The sequence below is a fragment of the Mus caroli genome, chromosome 7 (genome assembly GCF_900094665.2).
Source record: "Mus caroli chromosome 7, CAROLI_EIJ_v1.1, whole genome shotgun sequence".
NCBI classification, from domain to species: domain Eukaryota; kingdom Metazoa; phylum Chordata; class Mammalia; order Rodentia; family Muridae; genus Mus; species Mus caroli.
The window spans coordinates 123765085-123782031 of record NC_034576.1 but is presented as its reverse complement, the minus strand read 5'-3'; the positions used below and the strand labels follow the sequence as shown (position 1 = coordinate 123782031).

At 43.0% G+C, this 16947-nt stretch overlaps 1 protein-coding gene across 1 annotated transcript in view; it reads left to right on the top strand.

The window, feature by feature from the left end:
* The window catches only part of Usp31 (ubiquitin specific peptidase 31), a 64393-nt gene extending 48235 nt beyond the window's left edge, over positions 1-16158 (top strand). Inside the window, exons 12-16 of the mRNA XM_021168785.2 lie at positions 222-341; positions 2526-2751; positions 8795-8953; positions 10443-10595; positions 12311-16158. Coding sequence (XP_021024444.1) covers positions 222-341; positions 2526-2751; positions 8795-8953; positions 10443-10595; positions 12311-13884 — 2232 coding nt within the window. The 3' untranslated portion in view covers positions 13885-16158. The remainder of the gene's footprint in view (positions 1-221; positions 342-2525; positions 2752-8794; positions 8954-10442; positions 10596-12310) is intronic.
* The last annotated feature ends 789 nt before the right edge of the window (positions 16159-16947 follow it).

Here is a 16947-nt window from a genome sequence, read left to right as displayed (position 1 = left end):
GGCATTTAGTCAGCCTTCTTTGGGGGAGGTTTGCTTAGCACTCATCCAGTGTCCACAGCAGCCAGGGCTACTTGTGCTATCCAATTGGCTTTCCTCCTGTGCAGTGTCCAGAGAGATGCTGAGGTGATCCCAGGCCCTGGCAAGAACGTAGTTCTGTTGTCTGCCATGACACAGGCTTTCATTATGTGATGCCTAATGGGAGTCCCACTCCTTGTTTCCAGCTTGCTCCAGATGATGCCTGGCGGTGCCCACACTGCAAGCAGCTGCAGCAGGGGAGCATTACATTAAGCCTGTGGACTCTGCCTGATGTGCTTATTATACACCTCAAGAGATTCCGCCAGGTGAGAAAATCCTGTCACTGGAAAAGCTAGCGTGACCTTGTTTCTCTTGACTCTTCTTAGTGGCTTGTGTGGGTTCTTGGTTGGCCCTGTTGGATTCACCCACTGATGCTGTCTGAATGTGCCCGTACATGTTTGACCGAGCCTATCTGTAGTCATGTTTTCTAAAGAATAATTTGAGTATCCTGTGATAGTTAAGTCTTGAACATTGTAGTTCATGCACATGTTTTACTTCGTTCTTGAGGGTTTGCTTTAGGCTTGTAAATGTTTTGCTTACAGTTTAGTGTGTTTACTTTAGGACTGTGAAGTAATCCTTTGTGAGAGAGGTAGAGCTGTATTTCTACCTAATGTACTAAGCAGTGTTGTCCTGCTCCAAGCAATTGCTATGTAGTTGGGGAGGTGAGTCATACATAAATACAAACATGTGCTTTTTGTTACACACCTTTATGAGTCACTTCCCCAAAAGTCTGTCTATCTCTTGAGGTGAAGAATGTCTTGTACAGCCACAGTAAGAGAGATTAATGAGAGGTGAACCTTAGTGAGTCTTTGTGGCCTGGATTTAAGAGAGTTTGTGCCTGAATAATGAGCAGATATTTGTTAGACGAGAAGAAGCAGGATTGTGTCTTCGTGTGACAGAGAAAGCAGTTATGCTGAGCCTGGGGCCTGAAGAGGCTGAAGCAGGCCAGTGGGATAACACACTCCAGAAGATGGGGTAGTGGTGGGAGCTGAGGTGGGTAGAGAGCCGCTGTTCAAGCAAGCCCTTGTAGGCAGAGTCAGGTTTTTAGTGAAGTGCTTTGAATAGAAGTAGCAGTTGCCAGATACATACTTTGAAGTGATCGTTTCAGCTGCTGGGTGGTTTTGTGGGCATTATAGAGGCTACTACTGGCTTAGGACAGAATTATAGCAATAGGGATGGAGAGATGGGAAGACCTAAGAGGGAGTAGGGGTGGCAAGGGCTATCTATATACACCTAGTCCTCAGTCCTGGGTTTTCCTAAGCACTAAGGTGGAACTTGAGGGATGATCCCAAATTCCCAAACCTTTCTAGATTTAGAGTTGGGCTTCTGTGGTAATGAAACATGGCATTTGTCTTGGGCATCCTGTGTGGACTCTGCAGGTGGAAATTAACTGAGGTTTCCAGTTTAGCTTTCTCTGGTTTTCCTAATGATAACTAATTTCCTTCACCGTTTCCTTCCAGAATCCCAGACTTAAAAACTTCATTGTCATCCTGGGCATTCCTTCTTGTCACTCTAATTTAGGTGGCTACTTGCCCAAGTTGACTTGGCTTTTCCATGGATTTCTTGTGTGTTTCTCCTGCTTGCTGTCACCCTGCCACTAAATGGTTTTCTCTTATTGTTCAGACTGATGCAGTTGCAGTCTTTTAATTGATTTCTAACTCTGTCCTTCCTTTGTGTTTTACACACTGCTCACAGTTCTTCACTCACAATTCAGGTGACATCACTTCTTCCCTCCAAACCTCAGTGCTTCTCTCTGCACTACAAAATAAGGTCCCCGTTCTTCAGCCTGGCCCTCATTCAGAAGCATCTCTCCTATAAATGTGTATTTTCCTTTAATAGATTCTAAATCCTTAGGATTGTCACATCCGTGTCTGATTAGGTTAAATGTTCTCCTAGACATAGAAAACAGGAACAATATCCATTCAACAAATTTTTATGTTTCAGGGATATTCCACATGGTTTAATAGAAAATACAGATTATTAGATTGTTGGCTAAATAGCTAAGTTCAGCCAGGTAAATGTGCATGATGGGAAAGTAGAGAGGTCACGGTTTCTTGAATGCCTCTCCTGTGCTAGGTATTGAGGTTTGCCCTTTACTTACATAGTTCAACTTTATTAATCTTGAGACATCTGACAGGGTGTCAGGATGAACCGCCTGAAATTGTCTCTTTGCTTCTAAGTTGCCTCCCTCAAAAAAGCCTTGATAGATAAAGAAATGAAAATCTAGAATTCCTTTCCCCTCAGGTTGGCCCTCACTGGTTCTACTTAAGTTGTAGTAAATCTTGTCCTGTAGTTCTCACTATTAGTCTGTTTCTGTTATGTGTCTTGAGAAATATCAGATAAGGCAATTCAAAATGATTTAACTGACAGGGCCCACATTTCATGCTAAACTGATCTGCCATCTGCTTGCATTAAAATGTCATCAGAACTTTTTTTTCCTCTTGCAACAGGAAGGAGACAGGCGTATGAAACTTCAGAATATGGTCAAGTTCCCCTTGACTGGCCTGGACATGACACCTCATGTGGTTAAGAGAAGCCAGAGCAGCTGGAGCTTGCCATCTCATTGGTCCCCATGGCGACGGCCCTATGGACTCGGGAGGGACCCTGAGGACTACATCTATGACCTGTATGCTGTGTGCAATCATCATGGCACCATGCAAGGGGGGCACTACACAGGTCTGCAGTGTGAGAGGCTGCGTGTCTGTACTGACGCTTCTTTCAAGCTGTTTGCTTGTGGCTTTTGAATCTCCAACTTCCCTTTGTCTTCCAGTGTGCCTTTTGCCAGCTCTGAGAATAGCTTCATCCTCCAGATCTCTGTCCAGGATCAAATGCATGAACCTTCTTCTTTTTTCTGAGTTCATTCATCTAGTAGTTAGCAGACCTGATGGGAGAATGTTTATACAGTGCAGCTGAGGGGCCACTCTTGTTTACCCGGCTGCCTCCCCATTATAGCTATGCAATGCTTTTGAAGTTCTAGCATCTCCCTATCTTAGAATGGTCATGAGCCATTTTCATGTCATCTATTCTTTTAAGAATAAATTTACTTTAAATTATAAAAGCAACTCTGTTCAGCATGTGAAGTGTAGAAAAAGGTGGAAAGAATGCCATTGTGAAATAGGCTTATCAGGCATATCAAGATAAAAGTTACTAACATTTAAATCATGGTTAAAATACACATGATTAAACTTAGCATTTTAGTCAGTGTTAAGTGTCCAGTTTGGTGGCATTGAGATCGCATTGTTGGCCATCACTATCTATTTCCAGAACTTTTTCATTTTCTCAAACAGAAACGTATTAAATAGGAATATCCATGCTCTCCTCTTCTAGCCTCAGAGAGCCATCACAGTCTGTCTCGGTGAACTTGTTAATCTAAGTGCCTCTTGTATGTGGGACCACATAGTAGTATTAGTTCTTTAATAACTGCAATATTTTATTGAGCATAGTGTCTTTAAAGTTCAGCCATAGTAATGCTTTGATACATGAGATACATGCTCAGTGTTTTTCATATTTTTTTTGCTATTTTACACTGATTTGATTATATTAGTGTATTTTACTCATAAATATTATAAACAACTTTGTAGTTAGCTTGCAGTGGACTCACATCAGAAGTGACTAAATCCCACCATGTATCTTCTAGGAGTAGAAACAAGTAGGCAGAGATGTAGATACAAATAAAATTCAAGGGCAGTACAGTGTGTGTGGTAATTGGTAGTGGAACGAAACCAGGGTGGGTGAAGGGTGTGGCAGGAGAAGCTCTCTGAGATTGGAAACCTGTCTGTGCTCTCAGAGTGAGAGCCACACCTTAATGATGGTACAGTAAAGATGATACTGCTTCATGATATGGTAACATCTTAGCTTGGGTAGTTACACTGATGTTCTAATGACAGATTATCTAACATTTCATTTCTCAGAATGTATTTCTCTTAAGTGACATGACTAGTAATCATTGCCATTGCTAAACCTATATTGCTTCTGCTTTTAAACTTTTAGTCTAATATTGATGACTCTTCTTGTATATACTTACTTTTTTTCTCAATTTTGATTCTTCATTTCTTTGAGATTGAGTCTTGAATTAAGGGCATATATGAACCTTGGGCATGTATGAACCATGTAAAGGCAGATTTTAGAATTTCTCACTTAGACATCTGTTTACATAAGGATTGATGGGGGGTACTATTAATTGGTTATCTGTACAGGTCCCTAGAGTCATATTGCTATATCCTTTATCTTCAATATCTTTGATGAACATGCCTCTCACGAGCTTAATTTATCAGTGCAGCGGTTTTTCTAACAAGACCCTGGCACTCTAATACTGGCCATTGGCTGGTAATGGTAGATGGAGATGAAGTGGGGTTGGGGGTATCTGCCAGAAGGTATTTAAAATTCTCGAGATTCTTCTCCTAGCAGTTAGCCAGCCATTGGCTCCCTTGTGCAGTGGCTACGTAGTGGTGATTGTTGGCCTTCCCAGCCTTGCATGCCCTCTCAACCTGCTCTCTTCCACTCCAGGAGGGCAGGAGGGCAGGGAGATGATGAGCTATAACCTATAGCCGCTCATTCTTGAAACCCTTTTAGTCTAACTCTGCAGGTAACTCTCTGTTGTCTCTGAGAGGAGCAACACAGCCTCTGGGCGTGTTCTTGATAAAACAGTCTGGCTTCCGCTTGTTTGGGAAGCAATTGCCAGGAAAAAAGAGGCTCCCTTGGTGCTTTCACATCACAGAAGACATTAATAGCTTAAATATGTTTAACCTTGTACTTTTGTTTAAACACTATTTAGATGGCAATGCAATGTTTGTTGTTTTATCTATTTTTACAGCAGCCACTTGTGCGATTTTCTGACATTGCTAGTAATGTCTGTGTTCTTAAATACATAGACATGGGACAGACATGGGATTATGTATTCTTTACTCTTAAAATGAAGGACTTAAAAGTAATTGAAATTTACTAATTACTTGCTGTATGAACACCTTCACCAGCATTCTTGGTTGATTCTTAACTCTGCTTCAGCTTTGGTAAAGAAGTCATTTTGTAAACTAGGTCCCTGTTACTGTGTAGGCAAGAAATTGGAAGGGGAAAATAGGACAGTGTAAGATTTCAGAATATTGTGTTGTTCTTTATTTAGTACAGACTTTGAAAACCTCATGAAAACCCTTGGAAGCAGTGTAATTAGTGAGAGGAGCTTGGGTGAGATTATAGACCTATCTTCCTAGCTCTGAGGACTTGGCTAAATATCTTTACTTGGACCTATGAAGTACATTAGAGTATCTGCTCATTGCCCCCTACCTAGGAGGTGCTTACATGGTCTGATCAGTGGTTCTCAACCTTCCTAACGCTGCCACCCTTTAATACAGTTCCTCACGTTGTGGTGACCCCCACCCACAATTATTTTCGTTGCTACTTCATGACTGTAATTTTGCTACTGATATGAATCATAATGTAGCTATCTGTGTTTTCCAAAGGTTTTAGGTGATTCCCATGAACGGGCTGTTTGGCCTTCAAAGAGGCCGTTACCCAGCGGTTTAGAACTGCTGGGCTGTATTCTTTCTTTTTTCCTGTTCTATGTGTGTATTTGGATGTGTGTTTGAAGGCTAGAGGACAGCCTTCCTCAGGCTTTGTCTACCTTGTTTTGAGACAGTCTCACTGACCTGAAGCTTGCCAGTTAGGCTAAGATGGCCATTGAGTCTCAGGTATCTGCCTGCCTGCCTGCCTCTCCAGCAATGGAAGTATCACCATGTGCCACATGGACCAGTCTCCCCAAGCCCCTCCTTTTTTTGTTCTTAAAGTAAACTGTTGCTTGTCTCATCTCTAAATGTTTGAAGTTGCAGTTTAGAGAAAACAATCCTTGGCCTTACTTTTTTTTAAAGTTACATTCATTCATTCATTCATTATTTGTGTTGAGGGATAGCGATTCCTATGGATGTCAGAAGACAGCTTGTGTGAGGGAGCTTGTTCTTTTTCCATCACGTGGGTCTCAGAGATCAAATAGGTTGTAAGTATCTTTACCCGCTGTGCCACCTCACAGCATTTTTTTAGTTGAAGATAGTGCTTTTTAAGTTTTTACTAGAATATCTTTGATATATTCTTGCTGTAATTGCATGGCACATATATGGCTAACTTGTGCAAGGATTTTAGAACAGAGCCTCTCAGTTTTTCTAGATAAAGGCCTTGCTATTTTCTATTTTAGCATTTCAATCCTTCATTAGCCAATTTTATAAAAATACAACACAAATGTTAGCGCTGTATCATATTGCTAGATGCTTTTGAATGTCCACAAAAGGAAGCAACGAAACAGGGATAAACATTCAAAAGCATCTAGCAATATGCTGGTGTCTGAGCCAGAACTTGAGTAGCTCTGGTCTCGAAAACACTTTGGAAGGCAGTGTTAGATAGAAAAGCAGGTAGATAAAGTAGTTATAAAATAGTTAGCTGGGCGGTGGTGGCGCATGCCTTTAATCCCAGCACTTGGGAGGCAGAGGCAGGCAGATTTCTGAGTTTGAGGTCAGCCTGGGCTACAGAGTGAGTTCCAGGATAGCCAGGGCTACACAGAGAATAAAATAAAATATTTAGCATATTAGTTAGTTACTGTGTGGCCTTTCCATGTCACAATCAAGAACAGACCATCCTGACAGGAGGCAGACTGAAGGAGAGCAGGGTTCCTCAGTCTCCTGGTGGGTAGGTGTGTCCACTGTGCAGTCTCCTGGTGGGTAGGTGTGTCCACTGTGCAGTCTCCTGGTGGGTAGGTGTGTCCACCGTGCAGTCTCCTGGTGGGTAGGTGTGTCCACCGTGCAGTCTCCTGGTGGGTAGGTGTGTCCACNTGCAGTCTCCTGGTGGGTAGGTGTGTCCACCGTGCAGTCTCCTGGTGGGTAGGTGTGTCCACCGTGCAGTCTCCTGGTGGGTAGGTGTGTCCACCATGCAGTCTCCTGGTGGGTAGGTGTGTCCACTGTGCAGTTTCCTGGTGGGTAGGTGTGTCCACTGTGCAGTTTCCTGGTGGGTAGGTGTGTCCACTGTGCAGTCTCCTGGTGGGTAGGTGTGTCCACTGTGCAGTCTCCTGGTGGGTAGGTGTGTCCACTGTGCAGTCTCCTGGTGGGTAGGTGTGTCCACTGTGCAGTGCTGCTCCTACTCCCCTCTCCAGAACAGCAGCCTCCTCCCAGACGGGCCTGGCCTGACACCAGTTGCCCAGCCAGTGCTCTTGCTATGATGTCTCCACTACATTCTCTATGGTTCTGGTAGCTGTACACGACCTCCTTCCTATATTTTGAGCCTTTGCTTCTCTTTTGGGACTTGTCTAGCCAGCAGCAATTCCTCACCTGGGTGGTTCCATACTTGGAAAAGTGAAGTGGCCTAATGAGAGTGCCACTCATCATCACTCTCAGAATTGTGTGTGTCGTGTCCTTGAAGGCCATCCTAAGTCTGTGTGAGCATTTACTGGATATTTCAGCACTCATCTGCGTTCAGCAAATGGATAGTTTTAGAAATGTGATGATAATGTGCTTTTCCAGGTCAAGCTTCCTAAGGTTCCTTGATCTAGCCTTGGTATGGCTTGGCTTCATGATCTCATAGTTTGGGAGTAGGTATGGTGTTTGTGATTGAATCCAGGTTCTTGGGCACATATTGTATTATTGAGCTATACTCTCAGCCCTAGACTCTTAAGTTTTTATTGGCTCTTGAGGGTTCTTTTATTTGTATATGTCAGGTTTAGAGTTGCAGCTATAGAGAAGACTCCATGCATGTATTCTTAATTTCTGTGTTCTCAAGTTTGCCAGGGAACTTACATAGGTTGTTTAGGCTTTCCCTGAAGAAAAACGGTGGGGCATGTTAGGGCTTTAAGTACAAGCCAAAGGATTAGATGCCGTATGCTCATATGCCATATACAAAATGCCATATATTCATCCTTCATCAGTTGCATGACCATATGCTAGGCAGTCTTTGTATGAGGGTAATATGGCTCTATTTGTGGAGTTTGTGTGTGGAGGCCAGGGGTTCTTCTTGGGTGCACCCATTTTGTGGTTTTTGTTGTTGTTGTTTCTGTTTTGCAAATTTGACTAGACTGGGTGCTAGGGATCAAACTCACGGCCTCATCTTTGTCTGATCTTTTCCCAGCTGAGCTATGTCTCCAGCCCCATAAGTCGTCTTTCTTAGCCTATGTAATAATGTACAAATTATTGTGAGTAATTTGTAGTAATGATAAATCTCAGGATAAAATGAGATGTTTAGATTATGGTAGGTCTTAGATGTCAGTGGTCCTTTCATATTATTTGATATCCCTAATAAACACTAAAGTAATACAACAACAAAAATCAAAGTTCTTTACCCTGCCTTTTGACAGTGAGACTGGATAATGCAATGTTGTATAATGTTTCGTATGCATTGTGAACATACCTGGTCTCTACTCACTAGATGCTGTTGGCCCCACCCCACCCATTTGTGATAATCAAAGTGTTTTCACTCGTTGTTAATTATCTCTAGCAGGGAAAAAAAATACTTATACTTAGAAGTATAATGAGTTTTTTGAGATGAAACTATTATGAAATTGAAATATTTATGAATTTCTTAAAACATCCTGCCTGGGTATAAGTTGAAATTTGGATTTGTTTTTTCTGTTACTGTGGGCAATTTAAAATGCTGTTGAATTAATTACATAAATAAAATATAAAGGATGGTATCTGTGGATAGAGTACCCAGTGCAGCCTTGCTGGTACTGACGGTGAGCTCTTTTTGGCAGCCTACTGTAAGAACTCCGTGGATGGTCTCTGGTATTGCTTCGATGATAGCGATGTGCAGCAGCTGTCAGAAGATGAGGTGTGCACGCAGACAGCTTACATCCTTTTCTACCAGAGGCGGACAGCTATCCCATCATGGTCAGCCAATAGCTCAGTGGCAGGTAACCTAGTTCTTGGATGTTTTTTCACAGAGCAGGAGGTTGTAATTCGTGGTCCAGAAGATGTCTCAGAAAGCTTTATTATTGAAAGCTTAACAAGATTAATTTTTATAATTCCACTTAATCTGGGCTCTGATATAATTTCAGTCAAGGAAGTTTGGGTGGACTCTGAACTGCCATGGACCAGCAGCAGGTCAGAGTTCACATAGAGGTAGGGCAGAGCCTAGCCAAGCCATTCACAGTCTTTATGTGTTGGGTAAGTGCCTTGGAGGAATAGTGTTAACTGCCTGAGGTGCTGTTCTGACATCTGTTTAGTTTATCTTGGAATATGTCCCATCTGAGCCACACGATCATCTATCTCTGATATGGATGTGGTCATCGCACCTACTCAGTGGGGCTGATGTTTGTTTTAACATTGTGAAGGTTTGTGAAAGCTTTCTGTAAACAGTAAAGGACCATTAGAAGGAAAGAGCTCTTTCTCTACAGTAAGAGTAATCTCTTCTGTTAGAGTACACATTGGTGGCTTTTAACTGATTGAGGATTTAGTTTTACAGATGAGATGGAATATATTATGTTAATAAATGTAGAAATGAACCCCCCCCAACATGGATGCATGCTTCCTACTGCCGAGTATGAAGAAAAATAGGGTAGCTTGAAATGTGTGTGTATGTGTGTGTGTGTATATATATATATATATATATTCAATAGGGAAGGCAGGAAGTGACCTACATCCCTTTCCAAGGCCCTACAGTGGTATGCTCAAAGCAGCTGAAGGAAGCTTCACTCTAGCAGAGTCACCCCTGCAGGAAACAAGCTCTACCCAGTGGGTAGGCTGCTCACTTGACTGGATGCTGGATGAGGGAACTTTGGCACTCCTTTCCATTATCTCAGATGTACCCCAAAATAACAGTCTCTTGAGGTCTGATTGAGACAGGCTGCTTCGTGTAGTCAATTTCAAGAGCACTATCTATTGCTCTAATATAAGGGTACTCCTGGAATTGACAGGACAGGCTGACAATCAGCACATTTATATTGCTACCATGTTTATGTGTGTGTATGTATGTGTATGCCATTAGTATGATAGTGGCTTAAAAATGTCCAAAGGACATTGAAGCTAAGAAAGACAATGTCTGTATTATCACTCTTCCTCTGGGTGGTTCAGCAGCACTGCCAGTGTTGAGAGCTGTGCACATGGTGAATCCTTGTAGAGTGAGTGGATGTGTGTCCCTGGTCTATTGTTCCCTTGCCAGGATTAGGTGTTACTTTTGGAAACATTTATTCTACACTTGCATTTTGTTTCCATGACCTTTCTCTATACAGAAATTGCCTGAAGTTTCTTCATCTTTGCTAGGGATACTCAGCTCTGGGGGTGGGTCTTAACTCTGGGGCAAGGAGACAAGTCCCTGGCTTGACTGGCAGCAAGGATGTGCCTTGACAGGATGTGTGCAGTGCAGGACCCTGGCTGACCTCAGGACTGTCTCTTCTTCTTCAGGTTCCACAAGTTCGTCTCTGTGTGAGCACTGGGTGAGCCGGCTCCCAGGAAGCAAGCAAGCCAGTGTGACTTCTGCAGCCTCCTCCAGACGCACGTCCTTGGCCTCTCTGTCTGAGTCTGTAGAGATGACAGGGGAGAGGAGTGAAGATGATGGTGGGTGTTGGTCATGGTGTCAGATTTCCAAAGTGGCAATGCATAGACAAAGGTCTGATGGCTGGAGAACTCAAAGGAGATGGGGTGCAGAGCTCAGTTACGGCTTCTCTGTGACTTGGGACTTTTTTCTTCCACTTTATTATTTCCCACTTTTATATTCTGGCATATAGATTAGAGCTTTAACTCCTAGTAAAATACACTTTTTGTTAACTAGGCTGTAAGGATTCAGATGTTCTACCATGCTTGGGACTCCCTCATATAGAGTTGCTGTTCTCTGCTTAATGAGGATACCCTTGGCTCAGCCTGACCTCTACTCTAAACATAGTCACAATATCAATTCTGGACAAAATCTGATTAAATATTGAAGTGGGTTTTGTTTTTGTCTTTTTTTTCTTGATATCTTTCACTTACTGCTTGAGTATTGACAGGCTAGCCCTTAGTACTCTTAAGGAACCCCAGGTGGCATGGGATGGATTGTGTAGCCAAAGCACTAAGAGCTGGAAGGGGGGAGGGTGAGCTCAGCCTCTGTAATGAAGACAGTGATGCACCTTCCAACGAGGTTCACTCTGCTGCCAATTTTTCAGTTGCTTTATTCTGCTTCTAGGGGTGATGGATAATTCTGAGAAAATGAAATGGAGCCAAAACTAAGCCAAACTAGGAGAGCTGTGGCATGGCTCTGGCTCTATCTGCTTTAACATTTTACTTCTTTTTCTTGTGAAGCAAGAAGATAATTGGTGCTAAGCCCTTCTTCATTCTAGCTTTTATGAAAAGCTGACAAGTGAACCTGTGCGTGTTTAGATGGATGCTATTTTCATCACAGCTTTGTAAACTTGGAATTTGTTGTTTTAACAATAAACCCAGAAATGGTTCCCTTAATCTATTTTTAAACAGTCTGGTTGGTAAAATCAATATCTTCTTAAGCATCATCATCATTTAGTCATGCTCAGTGGTCACACAGAACAGAGCCTGACTCTTAGGAGTCACAAAGACCATAGCTACAGCAACAAGTACATACAGAATCCAGCTTGGAATTGTCTTGGGAAGGTTTAAGTCATTGGAAATACTACTTGCCAGTCACTTGAGGTAGCATGTATTATATCCAGGCTCTAGTTCTTTCCACTGATACCCTTTCACTGTTACCTGTTAGGGTAATGCGTTCTTGTGTCATTTTGTTCAAGGAGTTTATTTTGTGAGCCCCAGGTGTCCTTCAGGAAGATGAAGAAGCTGGATTAGCAGCCCATGTTTAGTGAACACTTGGGAGTGCCAGGATCTTTGGTTGACACAAACTTCTAAGATTTTATTTAACTCTTTAATTAGACCAGCAGTCTGCAGGTCACATGTGGTTGGCTGGTTTTCCCAAAGTTTTTAGAACATAACCATTCATGCTTAGTTGTGTGCCACTTGTGGCTGCTTTCATGTTAAGATGGCAGAGCTGAGCAATTGCCTAACATTCTGACAAAGTCTGCTGACTCTAATGTAGGATGGTATAGATGGAGAACATTTTGCTGACTTCAGAGTTAGCATGACCCTATTTTGTGGATAAGGGAACTGATCTCCAAAAGGTTGAAAGCACTCTGCTGTCCTTGACTACAGCACATAGACTACTTTGAAGGTTGTGGTCCTGTCGTTACACCAGGCTTGCCTTTGCTCTGTCTTCAGTGTCTTACTAAATGTTTTTGTTGGTTTAGCCTGACAGAATTTTCTCTGCCATGCAGGAGGCTTTTCTACTCGACCATTCGTGAGAAGTGTGCAGCGTCAAAGCTTGTCATCCAGATCTTCTGTCACCAGCCCCTTAGCTGTCAATGAAAATTGCATGCGGCCTTCTTGGTCCCTGTCTGCCAAGCTGCAGATGCGCTCCAGTTCTCCTTCCCGCTTCTCAGGGGACTCCCCAATCCATGGATCTGCCTCCACCCTTGAAAGGATTGGCGAGGCAGGTGATGACAAAGTCTCCATTTCTTGCTTCGGTAGTCTGCGGAACCTTTCTGGTAGTCACCAGGAACCAAGTGACAGTCACAATAGACGAGAGCACAAGGCTGTGGGCCGGGCCCCACTGGCTGTCATGGAAGGTGTGTTCAAAGATGACTCAGACTCTGGAAAATTGAACTCCAGTGTTGTAGACACACCAAGCAAAAACCGAGCACAAGGGGATCACTTGCCCCCCGTCTCTGATCCTTTTGATAATAATAACCAGATTGCGTATGTGGATCAGAGTGATTCTGTTGACAGCTCTCCAGTCAAAGAGGTGAAACCTCCAAGCCACTCAGATTCTCTCACAAAGAAGCCGGAGAGCACAACCAAGAGCTCCCCTAGTTCCAAAGGCACTTCTGAGCCAGAGAAGAACGTGCGGAAGGGGAGGCCAGCCTTGGCTAGCCAGGAATCTTCTCTGTCAAGTCCATCTCCTTCTTCTCCTGTTCCTGTAAAGGTTTCCATGAAACCTGCCCGCTGTCGGAGCAAAGCAGATTCTTCCAGGACAAGTGGAAGGCATTCATCTTCCTCCTCTACCCAACCCAAAAAAGAATCTTCCCCCAGGTCCCAGGAATCCCTGTCATCTCCTTCACCACAGAAGCAAAAGTCTGCTTCTGCCTTTACTTATTCCTCCTCATCCATATCTGCCAAAAAAGCCCCAAGCCCTGTCACCAGGGGCCCCTTGCCTTCTGGGAAGAGCAGGACTTCTGACCGGAGCTTGAGTAGAGAGGGTTCCAGACAAAGCTTAGGCTCTGACAGAGCCAGCGTCACCTCCACCTCCACCTCCAAACCCAGCTCCCCTCGGGTGAATCAGGCCAGAGCAGGGGACAACAGAGTGGATGGCAAACACGTCCGGAGCTCCTCCATGGCCAGCCTGCGTTCACCCAGCACAAGTGTGCGCTCTGGGTTGAAGAGGGACAGCAAGTCTGAGGATAAGGGGCTGTCCTTCTTTAAGTCAGCCTTGAGACAGAAAGAAACCCGGCGGTCAACTGATCTTGGCAAGACAACCTTGCTATCCAAAAAGGCTGGTGGGAGCTCTGTCAAGTCAGTCAGTAAGAGCACTGCAGATGACAAGGCAGAGAAAGGCCATCAGCCTCCAGGCTCACAGCAGCCAAACACAAATGCAGTTGGAAAGGAACAGCTTGTCTCTAAGGACCCTGCTTCTGCTAAACATTCCTTGCTGTCTGCTCGCAGATCCAAGTCTTCCCAGCTAGACTCCGGAGCTCCCTTGTCTCCCAGTAGCAGGCCGGCCACTGAGAAAGGCTCCAAAAAGCTGTCTTCTAGCATGCAAACCTCTGCACGGCCTTCTCAAAAACCTCAGTGATCTTCTGCAATCGGGTGTTTTATCTGTACAGATGTTTATTTATTTAGAACCCCTCCTCTCCCACACCAAAGCCCTCTATGCTTTTATTTTGTATTTTTTGGGGTCATGTGCCTGACTGTGTGAGAGTATGAGTGTGTGTGTGGAGTTCAAATTGTTAAAAGTGTCGCCTTATTCTGCCATTGAACCAAATAACAGCCATAGGCAAAGCATTGATACCAAGCTAACTGGAATAATTGTAGAAAATAATCTGAATAGTCCCTTTAGCAATCATCCCTATTTCTTTCCAGAAAACTCTTAATGACTTTATTGGACATTAAGGTTTGGAAACCTGTGAACCAATTAAGCTATCAGTGTGTAGACAGATGAACAGTCAGCCTTGGGTTTCATCTGAGCAGAATTTATCTTCATGTGGATTGTTGAGTGGCATCAGAAGCTTAAAAAAACAAACAAACAAAAACTGATGCTAACAACAAAATAAACTGAGGGAAAATTTGCTTTCTGCACTTTGGCCCCATCTACCAGTCTTTGTAAGGGCAATATCTTAACACTAATGTTTCTCAGGTATATATACTCAGCTAGTCCAGGATGGATGCACATTACTAATAGATGGATTCAAGAGGAAGGTGACATGGGGTGGCGACTATCCTGCTGCCACAGGTAGAAGCTTTACAGGTAGGCATAAAATCTTTGCTACTTTCATATCTGAAGTGATAGCCTGTCTTGACTCCTTATATATGTTCTAAGAGCTGACAAATTTTGAATAGTCAGAAAGCCAGTCACTAATTAATTTTTTTTTCATTCTCAGTTTGCTAGCTAAGGCCATTGGAATTTTGAACTGTAGCAGAGTAGTTAATGCCTTTGAAAGATTCCCAGAGAAAAAATTTTATTCCAAACTGAAGCCTGAGTTGGTACCATTTTCCTTCCCTGATGCTGCTTGTTTTTGTTAGAAATTGAGGATCTCATACTGCCTCGTGTGTGCATGCTCATGCCTTGTCTTGTTGCTTGGAAAAGAAAGAAGTTGCCTCTTGCCAAGAGCTACTGATGGTCTGTTGATGTGGGGTGAGGCTGAGCGCTATACATGCAGTGTGGACCCTGGTGCCAGTCTTCCTTTTGACTGCTTTCCAGTAGCTTATTTATGTCCACTCTGCTCTGAAGAGGTAGTCTCTGACCCAGCATTCAGAAACAGAGTCTGGCATGTGTTCCCCTGGCATGTAGTTACAAATTACATTCTTACTTATGAGAAGGGGAACCTCACTGAACTCTCACAGATAAAGAAAACACTTTTCCAAGGCTTGTGGAAATCTCTTAGAAATACTTTGCAGCTCAGTTTTTTTCATATCCTCTTTATTTATTTATTTTTTAGTATCAAGAGAATCATGGTTGTGATTCTCAGAATAGCGTTTGTCATTTTGTCATTAGATATAGCATGTGAGTTTGTAGTTACTAAATTCTAAGGCTTGTGGTTCCCAGGCCTCACTCTTCAGTATTTCTGTGAAGGGACTGCAGTGCATATGTGCATGCAGTTTTGATTTTTTTTTTTTATTGTTCATCTTTTAGGAATACCTCTTGGGAAATATTTCCAGTAGGTTGCTTAAGTTTATTTTGCTGCTAATGTTGACATTAGCTGGTAGCTTGCAGGTTGAGGGTGGCTGGAACTTTGAGCTCTTGTGGTATTTGAGGCTTAGTTGTTCAGCCTTGTGCACATTACCACAATGCTGTCTACCCAGTTCAGTGTGTGTAAGCCAGTGCCCATGACGCTCAGTCCTGCACTGGCTGCTTTTATACTCCTCCTGTCCCCATGCCCCATTGTGGCTTCCCAAAGCATTGAAGCTCTCTGTCCTGCCTTGGTGTGACTGAGGTGACTGCTGCCTTACATGTCATCATTTATTCAGTGGCACAAGGTGAGCCCTGTTAGCGTTTAGCCACCAATCTTGTTTTATTTTTATTTTCTGAAAAATCATGAAATGTTGAGACCATTAGTATCAGGAATTGAGCATTTATGTCCTTTGAGCCCCTGAAACAGTCTTAGAATTATAGTATGATAAAACAAAGGACTTTAATAACAAGCTGTTTTGCCATAATTAAGATGAATAGAAACTAGTTTAATTTTCACAGTACTATATCATTTTATTTTTGAAGGCAGTTAGGAGTGGATCCTCTTTTTCCTGCATATCATGTTTTTAAAGACAAAACAGAAAAATTCTCTACTGGTCTTTACTTTTCCATGGGATCTAGAAATACATTTTTTAATAATATAATAAAATCTAAAAGCTACATGAATATGGAGTTTAGTGCTTATTTCATAGTTAGTTCAATAGAAAAAAATCAGGAAGTGTCATGGCATTATCTAGGCTGTGAAACTGTTATGCTTGTGAGGTTGGTTAACGGTAAAATCTAATTCCCAACTAGTGGGATCTTTTTAAGACATAGAAAATACTACTTTGAAGGTGCTGCCTACAGTGAAATGGCTTATGAAAATATCACTTAGTTCATTCTGTTCTGAGGCGGGGTTAGGGACTTGGTTATTAAAATCTTTCTCCCAGTGATTTGGGCACAGTGTACGTGTGTACTTTGGGGCCAAACTCAGATGGTAGGTCAGAGTTTCTGCTTAGCCTGGTAGGGCAGTCATTCCCAGGAGGCACACAGCACCAACCAACAGCGTGATGAATTGGTAATGTTGTTTTGCTGTTAAATAAAAATCCTTTTTATTCTTGCTCTCTTTTCCTGTAAACATTGTGTGCATGAGGCTACATCATTCCTTAAATCACCCTTCCACCTTGCTTTAACAACTCCTCAGATGATGTGGAAGGGCAAAGCTCATATGCTCCTGTCACTTGAGACCCTGGCCAACCTCATTTGTATTTTTTCCTGCTGGCATGAAAAGCAGCTTGAGGGTAAGTAGTGCTGTGCCAGACCTAAAGAGCTGTGCGGTGCCACAGGTGTGCAGCCATCAGGTTGCCTTGATCGCATGGAATCCCCCTTTAATCATTCATTCATTTGGGCCCACTTTGCATCTAGAGGCAGGCAGAAAGCTTGAGCAGCTGTGTCCTGGAAGACACCAAA